Source organism: Pongo pygmaeus, chromosome 2 (assembly GCF_028885625.2).
Source record: "Pongo pygmaeus isolate AG05252 chromosome 2, NHGRI_mPonPyg2-v2.0_pri, whole genome shotgun sequence".
Taxonomy (NCBI): domain Eukaryota; kingdom Metazoa; phylum Chordata; class Mammalia; order Primates; family Hominidae; genus Pongo; species Pongo pygmaeus.
In genome coordinates, this window is record NC_085930.1 from 138,359,799 (window position 1) to 138,386,201 (window position 26,403).

Here is a 26,403-nt window from a genome sequence, read left to right on the forward strand (position 1 = left end):
ATAAATCTCATAAAGAAAGTTTATGAATTCATGTTGGGCCGCATTCAAAGCCGTCCTGGGCCAAGGGTTGGACAAGCTGGCTGTAATTACAATTGGATTGCAAAGGAGTTGCTCCTTGGCCCTGTTAATCCAGGGGGCCAGAACTCAAATCACTTCTTTCTGCTGAATCATCAAGCCCAAGTTAACAATTGAACACTGCATCCTGAACTGAAAGGTGTAAAGGTGAAAGCAAGTTTAAACAATCCCAATGATTTTTCTTTTCGTTAAATGGCAGAATCCAGCCAGTTGAGTATTTAACCTTTTACAAAACCAGTTAACTGAATTCCAGGTATTTGTTCCAATTCAGAGTTCAGTTTTCATTGCACTTCATACTGAGTGGTTCTGTCAGTGTTTCTTTTGACACAGAAGTAGGCCCGGTGAACTGACTACCATCGATACAGCTTATTCTGTCAGTGTCAAATCAGCCTTGAACCTGTCAATCCAAATTAATCAACAGTATTACTTTGGTGACAGGCAATCATATGTTTAATTAGTAACTCATGTTTCTGGCATGAATACAGAGCTAGGGTTCTCAACTCCGGGCTGCAAAGCAAAATCAGGTAGCAGCTTTTAAAAAATATAGGTGCCTGACTTGTCCTAAGATGCTGATTCAGGAGATCTGGGGTAGGGCTCAAGTAACTATTTGGAAAAAGCTCTCCAAGTGACTCTGATGCAACAGGGGCAGAGACTGTCACAAAAGGTACTGATATAAATAATACATGATGGAAGGGGGTGGGGTCTGTACTTCAACAAGGACAGGAGGCATTGTGTCAAGGACTATTCAAAGTGGAAAGATGATTTCACATCTTTTTTTTTTTTTTTGAGACAGGGTCTCGCTCTGTCACCCAGGCTAGAGTGCAGTGGTGCAATCTTGGTTTACTGCAACATCTACCTCCCTGGCTCACGCGATCCTCCCACCTCAACCTCCCAAATAGCTGGGATTACAGGCACGTGCCACCACACCCAGATAATTTTTGTATTTTAGTAGAGATGGGGTTTCACCATGTTGGCCAGGCTGGTCTCGAACTGCTGACCTCAGATGATGTGCCCACCTCGGCCTCCCAAAGTGCTGGGATTACAGGCAAGAGCCATTGTTCCCAGCCCATTTCACATCTTTCTGGAATGTCAATTTTACTTGACAGGTAAGCAGTTTAAAATGTCATTTTTATTTTGGGTGATTTCATAGGTATATATATATAACTGTCAAAACTCATCTGACTAACATTTAAAATCTGGACATTGAATTGTATCTTTATTATACCTCAATAAATGTCATTTTAAAATTAAAATATGGATACATTCTAGAGTATAATGAAAATCTGCATTTTCTTTTTAGATACACTCTGAGACTTGAAAGAAGTCACCCTCTGAGATGGGTCCCTGATATGGTTTGGTTATGTCCCCACTCAAATCTCATCTTGAATTATAGCTCCCATAATCCCCACATATCATGAGCGGTACCTGGTGGGAGGTAATTGAATCATGGGGGAGGGTTTTTCCCATGCTGTTCTTGTGATAGCAAATAAGTCTCAAGCTGTGATGGTTTTATAAATGGGAGTTTCCCTGCACACACTCTCTTGCCTGTCGCCATGTAAGACGTGCTTTTACTCCTCCTTCATCTTCCACCATGATTGTGATGTCTCTCCAGCCATGTGGAACTGTGAATCTATTAAACCTCTTTTTCTTTATAAATTACCCAGTTTGGGGTATTTCTTCATAGCAGTATGAAAATGGACTAACACAGAAAATTGGTAATGCAGAGAGTGGGGCACTACTGTAAAGACAGCTGAAACTGTGGAAATAACTTTGGAACTGGGTAACTGGCAGAAGTTGGAACAGTTTGGAGGGCTCAGAAGATAGGAAAATATGGGAAAGTTTGGAACCTCCTAGAGACTTATTGAATGGTTTTGACCAAAATGCTGATAGTGATATGGACAATAAAATTCAGGCGGAGGTGGTTTCTGATGGAGATGAGGAACTTATTCAGAGTTGGAGTAAAGATCACTCTTGCTATGCAAAGAGACTAGTGGCATTTTGCCCCTGTCCTAGAGATCTGTGGAACTTTGAACTTGAGAGAGATGATTAGGGTATCTGGCAGAAGAAATTTCTAAATGGCAAAGTGTTTCAGAGGAAGCAGAGCATACAAATTTGAAAAATTTGCAGACTCACGATGCAGTAGAAAATAAAAACCCATTTTCTAGGGAGAAATTCAAGCCGGCAGCAGAAATTTGCATAGGTAATAAGGAGCCAACTATTAATCACCAAGACAATGGGGAAAATGTCTCCAGGGCATGTCAGAGACCTTTACAGCAGGCTCTCCCATCACAGGCCCAGAAACCTAGGAGGAAAAATGGTTTCATGGGTCAGGTCCAGGGTCCCCCTGCTGTGTGTAGCCTAGGGACTTGGTGTCCTGCATCTCAGCCATGCCAGCCATGGCTAAAAAGGGCCAATGTACAGCTCAGGCCTGGCTTCAGAAGGTGCAAGCCTGAAGCCTTGGCAGCTTCCACATGGTGTTGAGCCTGCAGGTGCACAGAAGTCAAAAATTGAGGTTTGGGAACCTCTGCCTAGATTTCAGAGGATGTATGGACATGCCTGGATGTCCAGGCAGAAGCTTGTTGCAGGGGTAGAGCCCTCATAAAGAACCTCTGCTAGGGCAGTGTGGAAGGGAAATGTGGGGTGGGAGCCCCCATACAGAGTCCCTACTGCGGCACTGCCTAGTGGAAATGTGAGAAGAGGGCCACCGTCCTCCAGACCCCAGAATGGTAGATCCACTGACCACTTGCACCATGTGCCTAGAAAAGCTGCACGCACTCAATACCAGCCAGTGAAAGCAGCTGGGAGGCGGGGATTGTAGCCGTAAAGCCACAGGGACAGAGCTGCCCAAGGCTGTGGGAACCCACCTCTTGCATCAGCATGATCTGGCTGTGAGACACGAAGTCAAAGGAGATCATTTTGGAGCTTTAATATTTGACTGCTCTGCCAGATTTCGGACTTGCATGGGGCCTTTAGCCCCTTTGTTTTGGCCAATTTCTCCCATTTGGAACAGGTATATTTACCCCACACCTGTACCCCCATTGTATCTAGGAAGTAACTAGCTTGCTTTTATTTATTTCTTCAATTTAATTTTTTTTTTGAGACAGAGTCTCGCTCTGTCCCCCAGGCTGGAGTGCAGTGACCCAATCTCAGCTCACTGCAAGCTCCGCGTCCTGGGTTCACACCATTCTCCTGCCTCAGCCTCCCGAGTAGCTGGGATTACAGGCATCTGCCACCACACCCGCCTTTTTTGTATTTTTAGTAGAGACAGGGTTTCACCGTGTTGACCAGGATGGTCTCCATCTCTTGACCTCGTGATCCACCCGCCTCGGCCTCCCAAAGTGCTGGGATTACAGGTGTAAGCCACTGCGCCCAGCCACTAGCTTGCTTTTGATTTTATAGGCTCATAGGCGGAAACGACTTGCCTTGTCTCAGATGAAACTCCGGACTGTGGACTTTTGAGTTAATGCTGAAATGAGTTAAGACTCTGGGGGACTGTTGGGAAGGCATGATTGGTTTTGAAATGTGAGGATATGATATTTGGGAGGGGCCAGGGGCAGAACGGTTTGGCTGTGTCCTCACCCAAATCTCATCTTGAATTATAGCTCCCATAATCCCACACGTGGTGAGAGGGATCCAGTGGGAAGTAACTGAATCATGGGGAAGGGATTTTTCCCATGCTGTTCTTATGATAGTAAGTCTCATGAGATCTGATGGTTTTATAAAGGGCAGTTCCCCTGCACACGCTCTCTTGCCTGCCACCATGTAAGACATGCCTTTGCTCCTCCTTCACCTTCTGTCATGATTTTGACGCCTCCGCAGCCATTTGGAAATGTGAGACCATTAAACCTCTTTTTCTTTATAAATTACCCAGTTTTGGGTATTTTTTTATAGCAGTATGAAAATGGACTAACACAGTCCGCATATGCGGGGAGGCAGCCACTTCACTCTCCTCTGCTTGGGGTGAGGTTGAGGGGTTGAGAAAAAGAGGGGAAGACCTTTTGAAAAGACCCAGGACTAGAGTTTGAAAACGTCTGGGTTTAGAAATCCTTTCACTTCCAGTGCTTCTCATTCATTTCACTACCCATGACCCCCTCCCCTCTCATCTCTTTACTGTCCAGTTATCACTGTTCTTTTTGCTTAAAATGACTCCAAATCCTTAAAAAATTAAAAGTTCCACTGTTTATTACTGGAAATTTTATGTTTATTGTCACTGAGCAGAGGGTCTAATGACTCCAAGGCAGTAGTTTCAGATATTGCATATTGCAAACGATTTTCACACAAAAATGTTTTAAAAGGCTATCGAGTGCAGGGCTGGTTGTAGGTAGGGACCCAACCCAAGAATTACGAAACGCCATAGTTCCTAACTTTGGAAAGACAATAGCAGAGAGTAATATGGATTAGTAGCAAGGGCTGGAGAAAATAGTGCTCTATACTACCTTCAAGGTGCTCTTTTCATCGCTTGTGACCCAATGGCTGAATAGTGGGTAGGAAACAGGATTCAGGGTCTCAAGCACGGCCTGGATCTATTGACTCTGAGCGTCATTTTATCTCTTGCTGGGGTACACATCTGCTTCTGGATTTAAGTAACGTGCGCTACAATAATTTAAGGACTATAAAACCACAAGGTTATGAGAGCCTAAACCACAAAGCGTGTAAGTAAATGCCTAGAAAACGCAACGCGGTAGCACAGCAGCAATGCACAAAGAGCTCCAGCAAGAGACGCGCGCCACTCTTCCCAGCTCCCGGCAGCCTTTGCGCAGCCCTCGCGCAGTCCCCTGGGCGGCCCGGGGCGGGGTCTGGACCGCACGCCCTTACCACGCCCCCTCCGCACCTGCTCTTAATGCGCCTTCCGCCCCGAATATGCGCATGCGCCACTCTCCCTTTACAGACCCGAAAGCGCTCCGGCTAGCCGACTCGGAGACAATGGCGAGAGGCCTCAGAGTTCGGCTTCTTACCTGCTTTGCATAGGCAGCAATCTCCTGCTAGTCCCGCCTCCCTCTGGCATTCTGGCGCGCGAATGGAGGAGCCGGGAAGAGAGCGCAGTTCTGATTGGAGAACGCGCGTGTTTACATTCTCACCTTTCCCGAGGAGTGGACGAATTTAGACCGCCTCTTCCTTCCCGTTGTTTAAGGCAGTTGGTTGCCCTCCTGTCCGTCAGAGGTGCAGTCCTACAGGTGGCGTGCGGCTGTCTTCGCGTTTGCCTTGCTGGGTGATTCCGCTTGTTTGTCGGCTGCGTGAGTGCCTAGAGCTTTTCGGTGGAAGATGCCGGACAGTAACTTCGCAGAGCGCAGCGAGGAGCAGGTGTCTGGTGCTAAAGTCATCGCCCAGGCCCTGAAAACGCAAGTACGAGGGGCCTTCCTGGAATGAAAGGCTCCTACGGAAGCTGGCGGGGACCACGATGTTGTGCTGGAGACGAGTAGAAATGGGCGATGGGAGTCGGGGGGGGTTTCCTTTTAGCGCCCGGGAGGGAGGGAAGGATGTGGCGATGTGGTGGGGCTTTGGGAGTTTACTCCCCTGTTCTTCGTCCCTCAGGATGTGGAGTACATATTTGGCATCGTAGGCATCCCAGTGACCGAAATCGCCATTGCTGCCCAGCAGCTAGGCATCAAGTACATCGGGATGAGGAATGAGCAGGCGGTGAGTATGGACGCAGGTGGCTGAATCCGTTACTGGGAATGATCAATAATAGCGGTAGGTATGCATTGCAAACACTCAGATAGCACTTATCACTCTTCTGCTGCTTTACATATATCATATCAATCACTGTTGAATATTAACTGTTGTTATACCTAGTTGACAGATGAGAAAAGACACAGGTTAAGTAAAACTTGCCTTTGGTGACACAGCTGGTAGTAGCAGAGCCAGGGTTTGAACCCACGTATTCTGGGTCTGAGTGCATGCTCTTACTACTATACTGAATGTCATGATTGGAAGGGACAGTTTATGAGTAAAGTCTGACTTCCCTATTAGGCTCCAAGCTCCATTAGAGCAGGGATATTATTTCTTCACGACCCATCTGTACCCCCAGTGCTTAGTGTGGTGCCTGCATAAGAAGGGTGTTCAGAGATTACCTGTGGGATAAATGAGTGAAGGCCAAGTCTTTGTTGTATGAGCGATTCGGGGCAGGGTGGAGGATATCACAAATGGTAGAGCCTTGATGGAAACTCAGATGTCTCCGATCCTAGCGTGACGCTCTTTCCACCACATCATGCTGCCACCTTTCTTAGAGGCTTATTTGGAAGCAGGATAAGGAAGATACGACATTTTGTCAATCCACTTTAAGTGCATCCTCTGCCAATCCACCTTGCCCTTCTCTCAGTAGTGCTAGCTTGAAAGATCAAGAATCCACTTCTGTGATATCACATACACTCAGTCCAGCTGATGCTAAATATTCCTGCTTTACACTCCCACCGTTGCCTTCTAATTTAAATTCTTGCCTCCTCTTGCCCAAACAACTGCCTGGCCACCCTAAGTGGCGCCTTTTGCCATCATACGCAAGTGCCTGGAGGGCAGAAGTTGTGGTTCATTTGTTATATCACCACAGTGCCTGGCTTGGTTGGTGCTTTCACATGGTGTAGATGCTTAATATTATACATTATTTATTAATTGAATGACATTCTTTATTAATTGAATGACATTCTTTATCTACAAGGTTTGAGATTTGTATTTTTTAATCTTGAAACTAGCAAGTCTTGAGTTTCTGTTGCTTCTACATTTTACTTGTCTTTGTTAGAACAACATTCTGTTCTTTCATCTGTGTGAAAAAATGAAGCTATTGACCTATGAATGGAACAGTTAAATAACTGTTTTTGTAGAGATGACATATCTGCCACCGATTTCTTCATACAGCAAACATTTATTGACTAAGTACTGTATACTAAAGATTGTGCTACATAACCTGTAGGAGAGAGGGATGTAAAGGAGGAGTGAGGTTTAGTCTTGATCTTCAAGTTGATCAATCCTGGAAGGTGAAGGTAAGACTTACAGAAAAAAATTCATCTATTATAACTCTCACAATAGATGTGGTAGCACAGAAGGGGTGACTGGTTCTCTTTGAGGACAGAGAAGATTGCCTGTAGAGGTAATGTTAGTTCATGTGGTTCCATCAAGGTAGGTAAAGGCATGGTGAGCTGTGAGACTGGTCAGTAGGCTGAGGGGAGGTTGTGGGAAATCTAAAAAGAGTTTGAACTTTTTTTTTTTTTTAATTTAACAATATGCAATGGGGGAGACTAAAGGTTTTTTTAAACAGGTGGGAGATGTAATTAGGCTTGTACTTCAGAAAGATGATGCCAGGCATGGTTGTACATGCCAGTAATCCCAGCTACTAAGGAAGCTGAGGCAGGAGGATTACTCAAGTCCAGGAATTAGAGGCTGCCTGGGCAACATAGCACAACCTCTGTCTCTAAGTCTTATTTCAGCCCCTATAAGCTTAGTTGAGGGTTCTTTAGGTCCCATGTACTGTTTTGGGTGTTGGATACAGAGATGAATGATAGTTCCTGGCTTTAAGGGGCTTACAGCCAAGCTGTGGAGACAGACACAAACAATTGTATTATAAGGTGGTAAGTGCTGTGATAGAGAGATACCCAGGGTGCTATAAAGCCCAGAGAAGGAGTACACAGGCTCAGCTTCCCACAGGAGATGATGTCTGAGCTGTCCTGAGGGATAAGCAGGCATTAAGCAGTTAGGAAGGAGAAGGCAGGCTCCTCTGGAGATGATTCCTAGATTTTGGGCTTGCTTGATTGATTGTGTGGATCATAGTGTCTGTGACTGAGACTGGGCATATAGAGGGAAGAGCCAGTTTGGAGGAGAAAGATTATGTTCAATTTTGAACACATGCATTTGAGATGTTGGTGGAACATCCCAGTGCATATGTCCCTCAAGCAGCCTGACTCTATGGTAGTCAAAGGAAGACTTAAATGGTACCTGAACTAAGGGTAGTGACAGAATGATTCAGAGGGAACATGAAAACAGGCTAAGGCATTCAGGAGCATGTTTGTGCTAAAGAGAAAGATGTAGTTGGGTGTGACTTCATTGTCTTTGATTAGATCCATAGAGTAATCAAGACAGACTGACCAATTGGCCAGCAAGTAGGCAGATTGTCAGCAAGTTCATTGTTCTTGAGAGCTTACTGTGTGTGGGCACTATTCTGAGTGTTTTACACATACGAACTGATTTTGTCCTCACAGCAGTGCTTTGAATTATTTTCATTTTATAGATGAGGAAACAGAGATTTAGAGCAACTTGCCAAAATTACACAGTAGAAAGTGGGGAAGCTGGAATTTAAATCAAAACAGATTGGCTCCAGAGTCTGCTCTCTAAGTACCATGTACACTGTTCTGCCTGTGAATGGAGATAGTTTAGTAGAGGAACAGATCTTTTATGGTCATATAACCAGTTACAGCCAGGCGCGGTGGCTCACGCCTGTAATCCCAGCACTTTGGGAGGCCGAGGCAGGCAGATCACCTGAGGTCGGGAGTTTGAGGCCAGCCTGACCAACAGGGAGAAACCCTGTTTCTAAAAATATAAAATTAGCCAGGCGTGGTGGCCCGTGTTTGTAATGCCAGCTACTTGGGAAGCTGAGGCAGGAGAATTGCTTGAACCTGGGAGGTGGAGGTTGCTGTGAGCCAATATCGCACCATTGCACTCCAGCCTGGGCAACAAGAGCGAAACTCCATCTCAAAAACAAAACAAAACAAAACAAAAACAGTTACCTCTCAACTTTTGACATCTCCTACCAGAGGAAAATACTTTTTGTTACATGTTGTTGTATATTTTGCATTGCCTAGCAACATTTCTTACCTAACTATCATAAGTGGGCAATTCTTTTGGGTGTCTAAATAAAGCGTTCTTATTGCAGAAGGTATTTACATGCCTGCATTTCTTAGGAGTTGTCTTATTCTCCTAATGTGAATTTGGCCTTATGTGCAAAAGGGAAGAGAGACGGGGCCAGTAGAGAATAGCAACACAGGAAAAGAGCAGAGTCTTTGTGCAGGTTCTCAGTGGGTGTATGATAGTAGAGCCAGTTAAGATTATGATCCATAAACAGTTCCTTTTTTTTTTTTTTTTTTACACTTACGTCCTTAATGTGGATTTCTTTAAGACAGTATACTACTTCATTTAAAGCTGAATGAAGGCTAGGAAATACACAATTTATTATTATTTCTAAAGAAATGAGAAGAAATAATACTGGGGAAAAAATGATGTCCCAGACTAAGAAGAAGAATTTGAGAGAGCACTCAGCATTTTCCCAGGTTATCTTGTGTGCATTTAATTTAGTGCCCCCTCTCTTCCTGATTATGAGCTGAAGTAGAGTTACAAGGTAAAAACTATCCATGTGCAGGCCATAAAGGAAATCTCAATAAATCGCCAAGGATTGAAAGTGTGCAGTATATGTCACCTGACCATGTGGAAGTAAAGTGGAACTCAATAAGAGATCACTAAAAAGAATCTCAGACATTTGGAAATTAAGCAACATACTTTTTGGTATTTTGTAAATATTTGAAAAGATTAACAAAATGAGTAAACTTCAAGATAGACTGATTGAGAATAAAAGAGAAAACAGATTACCAATGTCAGGAATGAAAAAGGAGGTATCACTACAGATCCTAATTAACCAATAGGTTGAAGAAGAAATCACAATGGAAAGTAAAAAATATTTTGAATAGAATGATAATGAAAAGATGCAATCTCAAACTTGTAACCTATAACTAAAGCATTTATTGGAATCATTTTAAACAAATCTATCAGTAAAGAAAATTAAAAACCAGTGTTCTAAATTTGTATTTTAAGAAGCTAGAAAAAGAAAAGCAAATCAAATTCAAAATGACTGAAATAATAAATACAAGAACAGAAATCAATGAAATGGAAAACAAATAGAGAAAAACCAACAAAAATTTTCAAAGAACCAAAAAAAATTTGTTCTTTGAAAAGATGGATAAATTTGATAAACCCCTCATGAGACTGATGAAGAATAAAAGAAAGAAAACAAATTACCAATATCATTAATAAAAGAGGACATTCCTATTGATCCTGCAGATATTTAAGCAATTGTAAGAGGATGTTTTGAATAACATACATATGAACAAATTTCCTGAAAAACTAAAATTTAGATAACCCTTATTTGAAATTTTGTAGAACATTTATTACTAAGGTGGTAAATGTTTTAATTCTGCCTTTACCATTATGTTCTTGTCTATTATTTAATAGTAAGTCGCTCTCATAAATGTACTATAAGGATCCCAATATGCTCAAGTCCCAGTGTCTTTTCTCGTAGGCTTGTTATGCTGCCTCCGCGATTGGATATCTGACAGGCAGGTAAACTAAAATTTGTTTCACTTCAATTACTTTAATATTTTGGGGTAGACCTATTACGTCTTTCAGCTGAAGGATGAGTTCATTTGGAAAGATTATAGAAGAATATATTAAATAACAAAAGATAAAAAACATTTAAAACTCTCTGAGGCCCACATCAAAAGAATAATGATACCAGAAGTGTTTTAGAGTGGAACACATTGCCATTTTGCAGAGTGAATCACTGGTGATCAGATAGTGAGTTGATGTATGATACCTTGTCTTGGATCTCACAACTACCCCAGCACGCTTAATACAAAAATGCTTGGTTCAGAATGTGACTGTTGAGACCTGTTCCATATGTTCTGATTTTTTAGTGTGTATCCATGTTACCTAACTACTACCCCCTTTTTATTATTAAAAATTAATACATTTTTAAAATGTCCATTTTGGAAAATATAGAAAGCACAAAGAAGAAAATGAAAATCAACTAGGCACGGTGGGTCACGCCTATAATCCCAGCACTTTGGGAGGCTGAGGTGGGTGGATCACCTGAGGTCGGGAGTTTGAGACCAGCTTGGCCAACATGGTGAAACCCCGTCTCTACTAAAAATACAAAAATCAGCCTGGTGTGGTGGCACGTGCCTGTAGTCCCAGCTACTCGGGAGACTGAGGCAGGAGAATCGGCTTGAACCTGGGAGGTGGAGGTTGCAGTGAGCTGAGATTGCGCCAGTGCACTCCAGCCTGGGTGATAGAGTGAGACTCCATCTCAAAAAAAAAAAAAAAAGAAAAAAGATGAAGAAAATGAAAATCACCTGTGATCTCAGAACTGTTAAGAATTGGTCATTTTCTTCCAGTTTTTTCCCTTATCTGTGTATTTTTTAAGCAGAATTTGGACTCTCACGGGAATGTGTATCATACTTTTTTCATGTATGTTAGTTTTAATACATTTTTTTATTTCCAAAAATGAAACTAGTAATTCAGTTGCTAAGAAATGCAAACTAAGATCTCAAAGTCTAGACCTCACCAGAATAGTTTTTTTTCTGTGATAAGGAACTTGTGAATTTGAGCCTGAAAAAAATAGGCCATCAAGTCACTGTTTTCTGCCACTTTATTTACATATGACAAATATTTTAATCTTTTCATTTAGCTTGGAAAGCATTTAAATTATAGTTATTAATTAATGCCTTAATGTAAAAAATGCTAGAACAATGATTAAGAAAATGGTTAAAAGTTCATACTTTTTTTTTTTTGAGATGGAGTCTTGCACTGTCGCCTGGGCTGGACAGTGCAGTGGTGCAATCTCGGCTCAATGCAACCTCTGCCTCCTGGGTTCAAGCAATCCTCATGCCTCAGCCTCCCCAGTAGCTGGGATTACAGGCATGTACCACCACGCCCAGCTAATTTTCGTATATTAGTAGAGATGGGGTTTCACTATGTTGGCCAGGATGGTTTCTGTCTCTTGACCTCATGATCTGCCGGCCTTGGCCTCCCAAAGGGCTGGGATTACAGGCGTGAGCCACCATGCCTGGCCTAAAAGTTCATATTTGAAACATTTTTGCTATTTGAATGAACTTCTGGAGCTGCACTGGCAAGTATGGTAGCCACGAGCCGTATGACCTGTTTGCATTTAAATTAATTAAAATTAAATAACATTTAAATCATAGTTTATCAGTTTGTAGTAGCCACATTTCAAGTGCTCGGTAACCATGTCAGTAGTGGCTACCGTATCATACTGCAAATGCAGAACATTTCTATTACTATACAAAGTTCTGTTGGATAGTACTGTTCTAGAAGTTTAGTTTACTTGGTGGTAATTACTTATTTTCAAGTCTGTCTTAAACAGAAATTTTTAAGAAATTATTTTATAAATGTAAAATGGCAAACTGAATTATATTGAGATACCTTTTCCCCGAGTGGTTTAAGCTTAGAAAGTCACACCGAAGGGTTAAACATTCAAGTTCAATATGTATTTATTTGGAGTCTCACTCTGTCGTCCCCAGGCTGGAGTGCAGTGGCACCATCTCGGCTTACTGCAAGCTCCACCTCCCAGGTTCCAGCGATTCTCCTGCCTCAGCCTCCCAAGTAGCTGGCACTACAGGTGCGCACCACCATACTCAGCTAGTTTTTATATTTTTTAGAGACAGGGTTTCACCATGTTGCCCAGGCTGGTCTTGAACTCCTGGGCTCAAGTGATCCATCTGCCTCAGCCTCTCAAGATGGTGGGATTACAGACGTCAGCCACCATGCTCAGCTTCAAATTCAGTTTTGAAAGATTTTGGGGGCCAGGCGAGGTGGCTCATGCCTGTAATCCCAGCACTTTGGGAGGCCAAGGCAGGTGGATCACCTGAGGCCAGGAGTTCCGAGACAAGCCTGGCCAAACACAGTGAAACCCCGTCTCTACTAAAAATACAAAAATTAGCCAGGCGTGGTGGCACATGCCTGTAATCCCAGCTACTTAGGAGGCTGAGGCAGGAGAATCACTTGAACCCGGGAGGCAGAGGTTGCAGTGAGCCGAGATCATGCCATGCCATTGCACTGCAGCCTGGGGGAGAAGAACGAGACTTGGTCTCAAAAAAAAAAAAAAAAAAAAAAAAGACAAAAAAAAAAAACACCATTTTGGGCAGAGCACTGCATTCAGAATTACTTTCCTATCAAAGATCAGTTGACGTTATATTTATTTGTTAAGAAATGAAAAAAAAAAACCTTTTTTCATACAAAAATGAACTCAGCAGTCAAAAATTTGCTTCTGTATACCATTAACTTGATTTAGTCCAGATGTAGTCCAGATCAAAATAAGTGGTTAGAGATATAAGGTGTGAAAATGATAGGTACCTTATTTCTCGCAAGAATCTGATATAACTTTTCTTTTTTTGGGCCAGGCATGCTGGCTTATGCCTGTAATCCCAGCACTTTGGGAGGCCAAGGCAGGCGGATCGCTTGAGCCCAGGAGTTCAAGACCAGCCTAGGCAACCCATCTCTACCAAAAAAAAAAAAAACAAAAAATTAGCCGGGTGTGGTGGCATCTGCCTGTAGTCCCGGTTACTTGGGAGGCTGTGGTGGGAAGATCACCTGAGCCTAGGAGGTTGAGGCTGCGGTGAGCCCTGATCATGCCACTGCACTCCAGCCTGGGCAACAGAGTGAGATGCTATCTCAAAAAAAAAAAAAGTATATGTATATATATCGCTTTGTTTTTTTAATTAAAAATATTCTAATAATTGTTTTATCAGTTATAGTAAAGACTTGTATGTCCTTCCTTTGAAGTCCAAGATTGCCATGTTTCACACTAAAGTGTTATGAATCAGTTGTTACATTTGACCTGATTTTAATAAAATAAATTCTGTTTTGCTTTTAGGCCAGGAGTCTGCCTTGTTGTTTCTGGTCCAGGTCTCATCCATGCCTTGGGCGGTATGGCAAATGCAAACATGAACTGCTGGTAATGACATTATTATTACTGAAAACATTTTCTTAAAAAGGTCACTGCAGGATTTTACTGAGTAGAGCTAATACTGATCTAGGGTAGAAAGACTTGGAAAAAAAAACCCCTTCAATTCTTAGAAACTGAAAGTAAAGTTAGTTATGGGGGAGGGAATGAGGAGGAGGAGGGGGAATAGGGAGATAGGTCAAAGGGTACAAAGTTTCAGTCAAGTAGGATAAAGCCTGGAGATCTAATGTACAACATGAAAGCCATAGCTAATAATATTGTGTATTGTAAATTTGCAAAGAGAGTAAATTTTAGGTACTTTTACCAAAAAAAGTGACTATTTCTACAATATCTTAGGAAAAAAAGTAACATGAATATGTTAATTTGCTTGACTATAGTAATCATTTCACTATATGTATGTCAAAATATCATATGGTATACCTTAAATAGATATAACTTAAAAAAGAGTATTAGGAAGAAAATGCAAAGCACCAGTAATGTATTTACTTAGAGATAAACACTTTTTTTTTTTTTTTTTTTTTTGAGACGGAGTCTCACTCTGTCGCCCAGGCTGGAGTGCAGTGGTGCAATCTTGGCACACCACAACCTCTGCCTCCTGGGTTCAAGTGATTCTCCTGCGTCAGCCTCCCAAGTAGCTGGGATTACAGGCCCCCGCCACCACGCCCGGCCAATTTTTGTATTTTTAGTAGAGACGAGGTTTCACCATGCTGGCCAGGCTGGTCTCAAACTCCTGACCTCAGGTGATCCACCTGCCTTGGCCTCCCAAAGTGTTGGGATTACAGGTATGAGCCACCACACTCAGCTGACATAAACACTTTTAACATTTTAGAGTTCCTAATGTGTGTGTGTGTGTGTGTGAATGTGTATGTAGTTCTATTTACTTTAAGTGAAGAATTATTTTTTTAAAGATCCCAGCTCAGTGTGTAAAATGTGGCTAATTTTTCACCTTGTTTTGCATAGGTAGGAAGATATTTGAAATTCTTATATTCATTTAGTTTGCTTTATATATAAACTACTTTACTTATTCTCTGATCTTGCCCTTAACTCCATCTCTGGCGCTTTACCAATGAAATCAGGTTGAGGGGGGTTAGGTTCTAATCAATGTGGAACATATTTAATCTTTCTAGTGGAAAGGACATTGTTTTCTTTCTTGCCCTGTGTTTCTTATAGTTTCTTCTTTACTTTCCTTTTGATCTTTCTCTTCTTTGTTTACTTTAAGGTGTTATATTTTTTAAGTACCTTAAGGTTTCCCATATCTTTTTTTTTTTCCACATTGAAGGATAAGAATTTCATTGCTGAGGAATGTCACTTATTTTGCAATTTCTAAATAGATTCACTTAGGAAAGTGTAAAATTTTTCTTCCTCTTATCCCAAGAATAAGAAAGGCATAAAAATTTATTTTATGTCAATATAACCTGGAAGCTTAGCATCAGCATCCAAAAGGGGAAGGGGAAGAAGGGAAGGAAAACATTTACTATACATTTTGTCTTTTTCTGATATTAAGGAAAGTTCTCTCATATCAGGTTGCTTCCTAGATATTTTTTAATCTACAATTTCTTTCTTTTTTTTTTTTTTTTTTTGAGACAGAGTCTTGCTCTGTTGCCCAGGCTGGAGTGTAGTGGCACAATCTCAGCTCACTGTAACCTCTGCTTCCTAGGTTCAAGCAATTCTCCTACCTCAGCCTCCCAAGTAGCTGGGATTACAGGCGCCCGCCAGCATGCCCGGCTAATTTTTGTATTTTTTGTAGAGCTGGAGTTTCACCATGTTGGCCAGGCTGGTCTTGAACTCCTGACTTCAAGTGATCCACCCGCCTCGGCCTCCCAAAGTGCTGGATTACAGGCATGAGCCACCTCACCCAGCCTTAATCTACAGTTTCTAAGAGAAAAATATAATATTCTCTCCCTTTAACATTTATTATTTGTTGTGAATTAGACACTGTGTTTAGTGTTTTACATGATGATCTCATTTGTAATTATCTTGTTAAAAAAATGATTGTTTCAGGCCCTTGCTTGTGATTGGTGGTTCCTCTGAAAGAAACCAAGAAACAATGGGAGCTTTCCAGGAGTTTCCTCAGGTATCCAACTTTAAGATTTTGGTTTTTTTATTTTTAATTTTTGAAACAGGATTTTGCTTTGTTGTTGAGGCTGGAATGCAGTGGTGCGACCTCAGCTCACTGCAGTCTTGACCTCCTGACCTCAAGCAATCCTCCCACCTCAGTCTCCCAAGCAGCTGGGACTACAGGTTCACACCACCACGCTTGGCTAATTTTTGAGTTTTTTGTAGAGACGAGGTTTCACCATGTTGCCCAGGCTGGTCTTGAACTCTTGAGCTCAAGCGATCCATCTGCCTCAGCTTCCCAAAGTGCTGGGATTACAAGCATGAGCCACCTCACCTGGCCTGCAACTCTTAAGATTTTAGTAACACAATACATACACAACATTAAGAGGCAGAGAGAAGATATAAAAAAGCCTCCTGTTTGCAAAATAAAATAAATAAATTAGAAATACCTGAAGTAACTTAAAGGTAATTATCTCGAGCTACTATAAGACAACTTCAGGATAGATATTAAGGGTGAGCTTGGGCCCTGCTTAGAAACAAGCTTTCAAGAAATACACCTTTGTGACAGGATTTTAAGCTCTGAAAATAGGCTCTTAAAGGAGTCAAGAAAGTGTAGGAATAAAAATGATTTTGGACTATGCCTCCCAGACTAGGGAAATAAGAGGAAAAAACTTACTCAAAATGATTATCAGTAGACTCTGGACAAGTATATTTTTATTTTAGAAGGAGGAAAGAAAGCCTTTCAAAATTAAAAGAAACTTGAAAGAATATGTCAACAAAATGCTACAGTTTTGAGAATAAAGCTGGACACGGTGCTTCGTAACTGTATTCCTAGCTACTCAGCTACTAGGCTGAGGCGGGAGAACTGCTGGAGCCCAAATGTTTGAGACCAAACATATGTCTGTGCAACATACTCAGGTCTTGTCTCTGTCTTTCTTTTTTTTTTTTTTTCTTTTTTGAGACAGGGTATGGCTGTGTTGCCCAATCTGCAGTTCAGTGGTGCTATATTGGCTCACTGCAGCCTTTACCTCCTGGGCTTAAGCCATCCTCCCGCCTCAGCCTCCTAAGTGGCTGGGACTATAGGCACATGCCACCATGCCCAGATAATTTTTGTACTTTTTGCAGAGACAGTGTTTTGCCATGGTGCCCAGGCTGGTCTTGAACTCCTGACCTCAAGTGATCTACCCACCTTGGCCTCCCAAAGTACTGGGATTACAGGCATGAGCCACCACACCCGTCCAAGAGACCATGTCTTTAAAAAAAAAAAAAAAAAGGGAACAGTTGTTGGAAACAAATAGCTGAAAGTGAATGATTGACACTTAAGATGTAAATATATTTGAGCATTTACAGGACAAAGTTAAAATCATTAGACAGCCGGGCATGGTGGCTCACCCCTGTAACCACAGCACTTTGGGAGCCCCAAGCGGGTGGATCACCTGAGGTCAGGAGTTTGAGACCAGCCTGGCCAACATGGTGAAACTCTGTCTCTACTAAAAATACAAAAATTAGCTGGGCTTGGTGGTGGGTGCCTGTAATCCTCGCTACTTAGGAGGCTGAGGCAGGAGAATCACTTGAACCCAGGAGGCAGAGGTTACAGTGAGCCGAGATCGTACCACTGTACTCCAGTCTGGGTGACAAGAGTGAAACTCTGTCTCAAAAATAAATACATAAGTAAAATCATTAGACAAAGTCTATTTGTAAATCAGAAATCATTATTGAGAACTTCAAAAAATAAAATTTCATATATGATAAACTAAAATAATGAACTCTAGTATAGGTTAATGCAAAAGTTATATTTTTATACTCTTAGAAGGGAATCAAAGTTTTATTTAGTTAATAGTAGACCATAACAGTTATTTAAAAGATGCTTATGTGTTTGGAAAATAAGTAGAACAGATTAAGTTAATTAAAAGGAAATCTAAAGTTACTGCAGAAACTATATAGGTGAAAAAGAAAACAGGATAAATGTCCACTACGTATTTTTTTCCTGAAATGGAAAATAATACTTTATTAGATCAAATTTAAAAACAGAAGAGAAAGAATCCAAATATCTGGGTTTTGTGGAAGTCCTTAAAACAAAAGGGCATGAACGTAGACTGAAAATCGAGGGGTGATCTTAATTTTGTCATGCCTGTGGGACTATCAGTTTTTCATAGATTTCATACTAAAACATCAAGAGAAACAGTTTCTATATAATGCCTCAAGATATATTAAACAGTGAAAAATTATCACTACTGAATTCATATGTTCTAAACACCAAAGCAAGAAAGTATATAAAAGGAACACTGGCAGAAATGTAAGAATAGATTATTATTATAACAAAATATAACAGATGAAGTTTTATATTCTTATCTGTGAAATTGCTGGATCCAAAGATATGCTAATTTAAATTTTTTGTAGATTTTGTTAACTTCCTTTCGCATTTATAGTCTCACCAGCAGTTTATAGAAGAGCCTATTTTCCTGTGTTGTGTTAGATGGTGGGTATTATCAAACTTTTGCATCTTTGCCAAAAGATTTTGCATCTTTGGTATGATATGCTTCCTGAATCATACCAAGGCAAAACTTTGTACTTTGAATAGGCTTTTAAGGGACAGTCTAGGCAATACATTTTCTCCACCTTGCCTCTAAACATAAAAGAAACTAATGACTTAACATTTTGTCTTCTTTCAGGAGAGTAATATGATTGTGAGCTGAATTTTAAGTGATTTTCATTTTCCTTGTAGGTTGAAGCTTGTAGATTATATACCAAGTTCTCTGCCCGCCCAAGCAGCATAGAAGCTATTCCTTTTGTTATTGAAAAGGTACGGTATTTAATAACAAGCTCTCCAAGTCAACTGATTTTTCTCAGTTGCTCATACTTAATGTTATTTTTATTCTCAAAAGAATGAGTGACAATTAGGAACATACCCAGGCAGTTAAAAATGGCATTGTTAGAAAGCTATTTACATTTTAGTGTTCACTGTCATTACATTTAATTATAGAGAGGTAAAATAAGTTATTTTTGGAAAAAGTTTCTCCTGTGTTTTAGTTTTTAAAATTACCTTTTTAATTATACAAAAGTAAAGAGAAAGGTTTATAATGAACCCCTGAGTACCTTTTCTCTTGTGCTTTTGCAAAAGATTATTTTTGAAAATTGGGACTAAACCAAAACCCTCTAAGACCCTCTGTTAGTTAATTAAACAGCATACAGGTTGATTATTCCTTACCTGAAATGCTTTTCAGAAGTGTTTCTGACTGCAGATTTTTTCAGATTTTAGAATATTTGCATATATATAATGAGACATCTTGGGGATGCGACCCAAGTCTAAATATGAAATTCATTTATGTTTCATATGTACCTTATACACATAGTCTGATGATTATTTTTCCCTTGGGGATGCTGAATAAACTGTTTAGACACCTGCATTTTGACTGTGAACGGTCACATGAGGTCAGATGTGGAATTTTCCTCTTGTATCATCATCTTGGCACACACTAAGTTTCACATTTTGGAAGATTTTGGATTTTTGGATTACAGATACTCAACCTGTATTATAAATTATAATCAGCATTTATACGTGAAATTACATTTTAGCTGTTTCAAAACCAGGAGTTACAGAAACCATTTGATATGTGTAACAGCATCACAGTTTCTGAAAACACTGCCAGATTACTAAGATTAGGAAGCAGATGAAAGTACATATTACAGTGCAAAAACTTGGCAGGCAGAGCCTGGTGAATAATTTCCAAAACTAAAGTGTAATAGAACATGAATTTTGAAGCCCTAAATGAATACTTTCTTATCTCTCTCCCTTTTAAACAAAAAAATCTTTAAAAATGTAGTCAGTAGAGGATGACATTTCGATTTTCATCATAATTATTTTTTTCTCCACCTAAGGATGTCCAGAAAAATGAAAAGTGTTCATTTCCAGTTTTAAATTATCTTTGAGTAGAATATGATAAGACTGAGATTTTACAAATCTTTTCTTCTACTTGTAACGAACGTAGGCAGTGAGAAGCAGTATCTATGGTCGTCCAGGTGCTTGCTATGTTGACATACCAGCAGATTTTGTGAACCTTCAGGTGAATGTGAATTCTATAAAGTGAGTAATAGTTATGCTGGAATTCTTTCTTCAATGTACATGTATTATCATAATGCCTACCTTTTTAGAATAATTTACCCAGCAGTTTATAAGTTAATTTCCATTTATCTTAACTTGATTATTTAGTAATTAAACTGAATCCTAGCCAAAGGGTTAATTCTCTTAATTAAAATGATATTAGTAGTTATTTCTGGATTTAATTACTAAACCAAATACTTAGAACTTCCTGAACTCCTCGTTGAAATTATTCCTCCAGTAACCATAAATATACATCCCTCGTTAATGTAGTATGGGTCCTTGAGAATCTTTATAATGTAAGCCAAGAGGTTGGGTGATTATTAAAAAGTATTAGGACTCAGGATAAAAAACATCTAGCTGTCTCTCTCTGTGGTTAACAAATATTCCAATATAGAGGTTTCTATGATTTATCATATTCCCATATTTCTTAAATAAACACTAAGTGAAAAGAAGTACAAAAAGCATTTTTCACTGGTATCTAAATCATCCCGATAGAGATAGGTACTTAGGGTTAAAGCATCATGGGTACTGTTTAGTGCGTTTCTGCTGTTGTGGACCAGATGGTTCTCTAGTGACTACAGAGAGTCAATGGGTCTTACTGTATACTCTGTGTACCAAAGAGTGATTTTTTTTTTTAATTTGAGACCGAGTCTCTCCCTGTTGCCCAGGCTGAAGTGCAGTGGCACGATCTCAGCTCACTGCAGCCTCTGCCTCCTGGGTTCAAGCGATTCTCCTGCCTCAGCCTCCCAAGTAGCTGGGATTACAGGCGCCCGCCACCATGCTCAGCTAATTTTTGTATTTTTAGTAGAGACAGGGTTACATCATGTTGGCCAGGCTGATCTTGAACTCCTGACCTTGTGATCCGCCAACCTCGACCTCACAAAGTGCTGGGATTACAGGCATGAGCCACCGTGCCCAGCCAGGAGTGATTTTTTATTTTGGAGAGTTGGGTAAAAAAGACATCTGTTTATTCTGCCTAATACCTGAACATGATAATCAAAATACTACTAAGGGGAGGAGGGTAAGCTCAGGTAAGTTAACTCTGTAAACCTTCTTTTAAATTTTATACAGATTGTCCTTTTTTATTATATGTCTAAATATTTTGACAATATGTCTGAATTTTATACAGTATAATTTATATTAATTAGAATAAATGAAATATCACAGGACTTGGTGTCCAGAAATACTTAACTGTGACAGTTTGAATATTTCTTTTACTAATGCATATTATGATACTAAAATATTAACACCCAGTGAGTGGAAATGTAGTAGGGCCAGGTGCGGTGGCTTACGCCTGTAATCCCAGCACTTTGGGAGGCCGAGGTGGGTGGATCACCTGAGGTAGGAGTTTGAGACCAGCCTGGCCAACATAGTGAAACCCCATCTCTACAAAAAATACAAAAATTAGCCAGGCTTGGTGGCATGTGCCTGTAGTCCCAGCTACTCGGGAGGCTGAGGCAGGAGAATCGCTTGAACTTGGGAGATGGAGGTTGCAGTGAGCCAAGTTCGCACCACTGCACTTCAGCCTGGGTGACAGAGTAAGACTCTTGTCTCCACAGAAAAAAAAAAAAAAAAAGAGAGAAATGTGGTAAGGTGTTTAAAACCGTGGACTTTGGAGACAGAATGACTGGTTCATTCCTGTCTCTGCCATGTGCCATCTGGAGATCTTGGACAAGTTACTTTCTGTGAGTCTTTTTTTTTCCTCAGTGGTGAAATGAAGATGATGTTGATACCTAACCTCATTGTTTTGACAGTTATATGAGAATAAATGGCACATAGCAAATATTAGATTTTATTATGTTTTTACTGTTAGGACAGCTACTACTGCTACTACAGTACAAAGCCATTAACTCACATTTTCTGTCAATGAATTGGCCATTTCACTGGCTATTAGATGATATCAGGGAATAACTGTTAATTTACCAGATGTGATAATGATGTGATAGTTGAGTATAGGAGAAGGTCTTTCTTATGCACAGCTGCATGGAGAAATTTTTAAGGGTGAAGTGTCTTGATGCCTATTATTTACTTTAAAATAGTTCACGAAAAATAAATGCATGTTTATGTGTGTATATATGAAACAAATGTGGTAAAATGATATTAAGTTGTTAGATCTACATGGGGATGTATGGAGATTTATTGTACTATTTTTTCTACCTTTCTATATATTTGAAATTTTCACAATAAAAAGATCATAGTTGGCCTCTTTTAATTAATAGGGCTCTTTTTTTCTAGGTACATGGAGCGCTGCATGTCACCTCCTATTAGCATGGCAGAAACCTCTGCTGTGTGCACGGCAGCTTCTGTTATTAGGAATGCCAAACAACCCCTTCTTATCATCGGGAAAGGTAGCATGAATAGAACTCTAAATCTTGCTAGGCTTTTGAAAGTGCCAATTCTTTTTACAAACTTTCATTGGTTATTAATGTCTGTTCTAATGTTTGAAATTGGAATAAGAATTCTCTTCATCCATTTAGCATTATTTGTTTTGAAATTACAGACTTATTCTTTAATGCCCAGAGATTTCACCCTTTTAAGGAAATACTACCTATTTAATTTCTTTGGTCTTATTAGTGAAATGTGTTTATTCTATTATAAAACATTTTGGAAAATCAAGAAAAGTAGAAGTTCCTTCATCTAAGGTAACTATTTTTAACATTTAGTACATTTCTATTCCTTTTTACACATAGATTACGTACTGTGCTCATAGACAGTTTTATATTCTACCTTATTCATTTAAGATTATAATATTTTTCATCTTAAAAGTATTTCCTAAATATAATTTTTAATGTCTCTTCATGTGTACATTAACACTTACTTTCCTGGCAAATATTTAAATCTTTGCCAATAACTGTTTGTTTACAGTAGCTGTGGCAAACATGTTTGTGCCTAAAACTTTTTCTATATTTAGGATTTAAGTTTCCTAGAAAGAAAAGTTAGAGGGTATGAATATTTTTAAGACTTTTAGTACATATTGTCATATTGCTTTCTCTGGAGGTGTTGTACCAACCAATTTATACTCCTGTCAGCAATTTATTATAGTATCCATTTCGTGTTCTGGAACTGAGGCTGCTGGGATCACCTATGACCATGCTAATCAATTATCAACTGCTTAGGAACTAAATCTGTAGAAATTAAAAATAGTTTGATAGTGTATGACAAAAAAATTGAGGTCAGAACTGAGTAGAATGTGTTGTATGATGTATTAGCTCTGTGACTTTGGGAAACAACTACTTTGAGTCTCAGGTTACCTCACTTCTAAAATAGGGATATTAACTACCTCAATGGGATATAATTAAATAGCAAAATATGTGGAAAGCACTCAGTGGATGCTAGTTTTCATTCTTCTTTTAACAAACATTTGATGAATGCTTATGATAAGGCAGGGATTACACAAAACATTCATGAGGGATACAGAGAAATAGTGGTTCCTACCTATTGGGGAGGGTAGATAGACCTGGTAACAAGTAAGTGCGGTATGCTCTTGTGCAGTGTGTACAGAGAGGTTGAGGTGGGTTTTCAAGGAAAACAGCAACAATTTGCTTGTGTAGATAGTATGGAAGGACTATCCAGAAGAGATGACACAACAGCTGTATCTTGAAAAAGCAGACAGTAGTTCACCAAGTGGACAGAGACCAAAGGCAAAGCAGGAAGAGAGAACTGAGTGTACAAAGACATTGAAACAGGAAGGAGAATACAAGAAAACTTTCTGGATGAAAAAAAAAAGGAACTATTTTTCATCATACATGTATGAGAAGGGATTTTAAGGTAGTTTTGTAGAGTGGAGTGTTATATTGAATCTGCAAGTGCATGATACTATTTACTAGGATTCAGTAGAGAATTATATATACAGAATATGGAATAATGTACTAGCCTTGAAAAAGTATAAAATAGCAAAAAAAAAAAATAGTGGTCTTGATGACATTAGAAATGGAATATTTGAACAATAAGGTATTTTTAATGTCATCAAGGGAATAGGGCAGAGGGTTATTCCCAGGCACATAACTGTGAAAACAAATGATAACATGGGCCAAGTGTGGTGGCTCACGCCTGTAATCCCAACACTTTGGGAGGCCGAGGTGGGCAGATCACCTAAGGTCAGGAGTTCGAGACCATCCTGGCCGACATGGTGAAACCCTGTCTCTACTGAAAATACAAAAATTAGCTGGGCCTGGTGGCAGGAGCCTGTAATCCCAGCTACTTGGGAGGCTGAGGCAGGAGAATCGCTTGAACCCGGGAGGTGGAGGTTGCAGTGAACCGAGATCGCGCCATTGCACTCCAGTCTGGGTGACAAGAGTGAGACTTTGCCTCAACAACAACAACAAAAAAGATAATGTGTCCCACTGGGGTTAGCTCTGTTACAATCACAGAATTATAGAGCCTGTAGAAAGATCTGCAGATCTTTAGAAACTTAATGCACCTTAGAATTTCTGTGCCTGGACTAGGAGACCTTGTGTAGAGGAGGTTTACTGGAGATGAGGACCAACATATGAGGGTAGAGAGAGCCTTTCTCTTTCAGGGCAACATTTTTCCCTGGCCACCCGGGCCTCTGAGTGAAGATAGTGTGTTCAGGGACTTGTAGAGTGTAGTTCAGTAGGACCATAGCATAGAATGGGTAAGTGACAGTAGCAAGAGCTGTGAGATGTGACTTTTGTTTTGGGATAGACATCCTTCAGAATAATTGAGAGTGTTATTGGTGGAAAATTAGAACTCTTACTTTGTTAAGCATTTTAAAATACAAGTGATAAAAATTGTAGTCACAATTTGTTTTGAGTTTAAGCCCAGGTATAGGCAGAAGGAGAGTATTTGAGAAGATCTACAAGCAATTTCTTAGGAGGTCAAGGAAGGAGGATTGCTTGAGCCCATGAGTTCAAGACCAGCAGACCAGCCTGGGCAATATAGGGAGACCTCGTCTATACAGAAAATTTTAAAAGTAGCTGAGTGCGGTGGTGGCGTCTGTCTGTAGTCCCAGCAACTCGGGAAGCTGAGGAGGGAAGATTGCTTGAGCCAGGGAGGCAGAGGTTACAGTGAGCCAAAATCATGCCACTGCACTCCAGCCTGGGTGATAGAGTGAGTCCCTGTCTCAAAACATAAATAAGTAAAAAGGAATTTCACATGAACTTTTTTAAGGGTCACAGTGCCTATAGCTTAACTGAATTGTCCAATACATTTGCATTTCTTATAGGTGCTGCTTATGCTCATGCAGAAGAGAGTATCAAGAAATTGGTGGAGCAATATAAACTGCCATTTTTGCCCACCCCTATGGGGAAGGGTGTTGTCCCTGACAACCATCCATGCTGTGTAGGTGCAGCCAGATCCAGGTGTGTGGCATTCCAGATTTTAAATACGATGGCTTGGTAGATTTTAGGCTAATTTAAATTATTTTGTGATCTTCATCTAGGATGGAGTTCTGAAAGAATCGTGGAATTTTAAGCATACCTGTTTATTTTTGGACTATCTTCTGGCTTTCATTTCATATGAGAAATCTGCAGTCATTCAAATTATTGTTGCTCTGTATGTAATATGTTGTTTTTCCATGGCTGCTCCCAAGATTTTCCTTTATCTTTTGTTTTCAGCAGTTTAAGTATGATGTGTCTGGATATGGTTTATTTTAATTGAGCCTTTTGGGATTCTCAAATCTTGAATCTTAAAATTTATGTCTTTCTCTAAATTGTCTTTCTCTAAATTTGGAAAGTTTTCATCATTCTTTCTTCAAATATTTTTTCTATGTCAACCTTCATCCATTTTGATATTGTCTGACATGTCCCTGAGTATCTATCTATTCATTTATTTTTAATCCTTATATTTTATATTTTGTTTCTCTGCTGATATCTTCTGTTTTTACATTTCTTTCAAGAATATTTTTCTATACTTCATGATGGAGTAAGTTATAATAGTTTCTGCAGTCTTTGTTTATTAATTCCAACATCTGAGTCATCTCAGATTGGCATCTATTCATTATCTTTTCTTTTGAGAGTTGATCACATTTTTCTGGCTCTTTTTGTACTGAGTAATTTTGGATTGTATCCTGGATTTTTGAATATTATATTTGGAGATTCTGGGTCATATTAAAATCCTCTGTAGAATGTTGATTTTTGTTGGTTTCTCTTAGCAGTCAATCAACATGATTAGATTAGCTTGACTACAAATTGAAGTGTGAACTTAACCATATATAAGTAGTTCCAGGGTCACTTCAGTTTCAGAGCCTTTGCTGTGCTGTTTTGAGTCTGTTGGCACATGTCCAGCTCAGGCGTGAGCCCCAGACATGTACTGGTTCATACCCAGAATTAGGGATTTATTTTCTCTCCTCTGTAGGCTCCACACCCCCACTCTCCCATTCTCAGGTGCCCCTTTTCCTGGCTCTTGCTGCTCCCTTATAGTATCACATAACTCAAGCTGCCCTCTGAACAAGCTGCAGAAGAAAAAAATAATG

The 26,403-nt window shown here is 39.9% G+C and overlaps 2 protein-coding genes across 9 annotated transcripts in view; one reads left to right on the plus strand and one right to left on the minus strand.

Annotated features, from left to right (window-relative positions):
• The window catches only part of BTD (biotinidase), a 45,791-nt gene extending 40,505 nt beyond the window's left edge, over positions 1–5,286 (minus strand). Inside the window, exon 1 of one of the 5 annotated variants that reach the window (XM_054483203.2) lies at positions 5,154–5,286. Coding sequence is in view for 1 of the 5 variants with exons in the window: in XM_054483200.2 (XP_054339175.1) it covers positions 5,031–5,080 (50 nt within the window). In the remaining 4 variants the exon portion in view is untranslated. The other 4 variants (XM_054483200.2, XM_054483207.2, XM_063661290.1 and 1 more) reach the window with 4 other exon arrangements.
• Positions 5,161–26,403, plus strand: part of HACL1 (2-hydroxyacyl-CoA lyase 1) — a 39,200-nt gene continuing 17,957 nt past the window's right edge. The window contains exons 1-9 of one of the 4 annotated variants that reach the window (XM_054483195.2): positions 5,161–5,418; positions 5,608–5,712; positions 10,349–10,389; positions 13,721–13,801; positions 15,812–15,884; positions 18,594–18,671; positions 19,858–19,952; positions 22,206–22,318; positions 25,156–25,291. In XM_054483195.2, the coding sequence (XP_054339170.1) occupies positions 5,338–5,418; positions 5,608–5,712; positions 10,349–10,389; positions 13,721–13,801; positions 15,812–15,884; positions 18,594–18,671; positions 19,858–19,952; positions 22,206–22,318; positions 25,156–25,291 (803 nt within the window). In that variant the 5' untranslated portion in view covers positions 5,161–5,337. Of the gene's footprint in view, positions 5,419–5,607; positions 5,713–10,348; positions 10,390–12,150; positions 12,467–13,720; positions 13,802–15,811; positions 15,885–18,593; positions 18,672–19,857; positions 19,953–22,205; positions 22,319–25,155; positions 25,292–26,403 lie in introns of those variants that run through there. The other 3 variants (XM_054483196.2, XM_063661288.1, XM_054483198.2) reach the window with 3 other exon arrangements.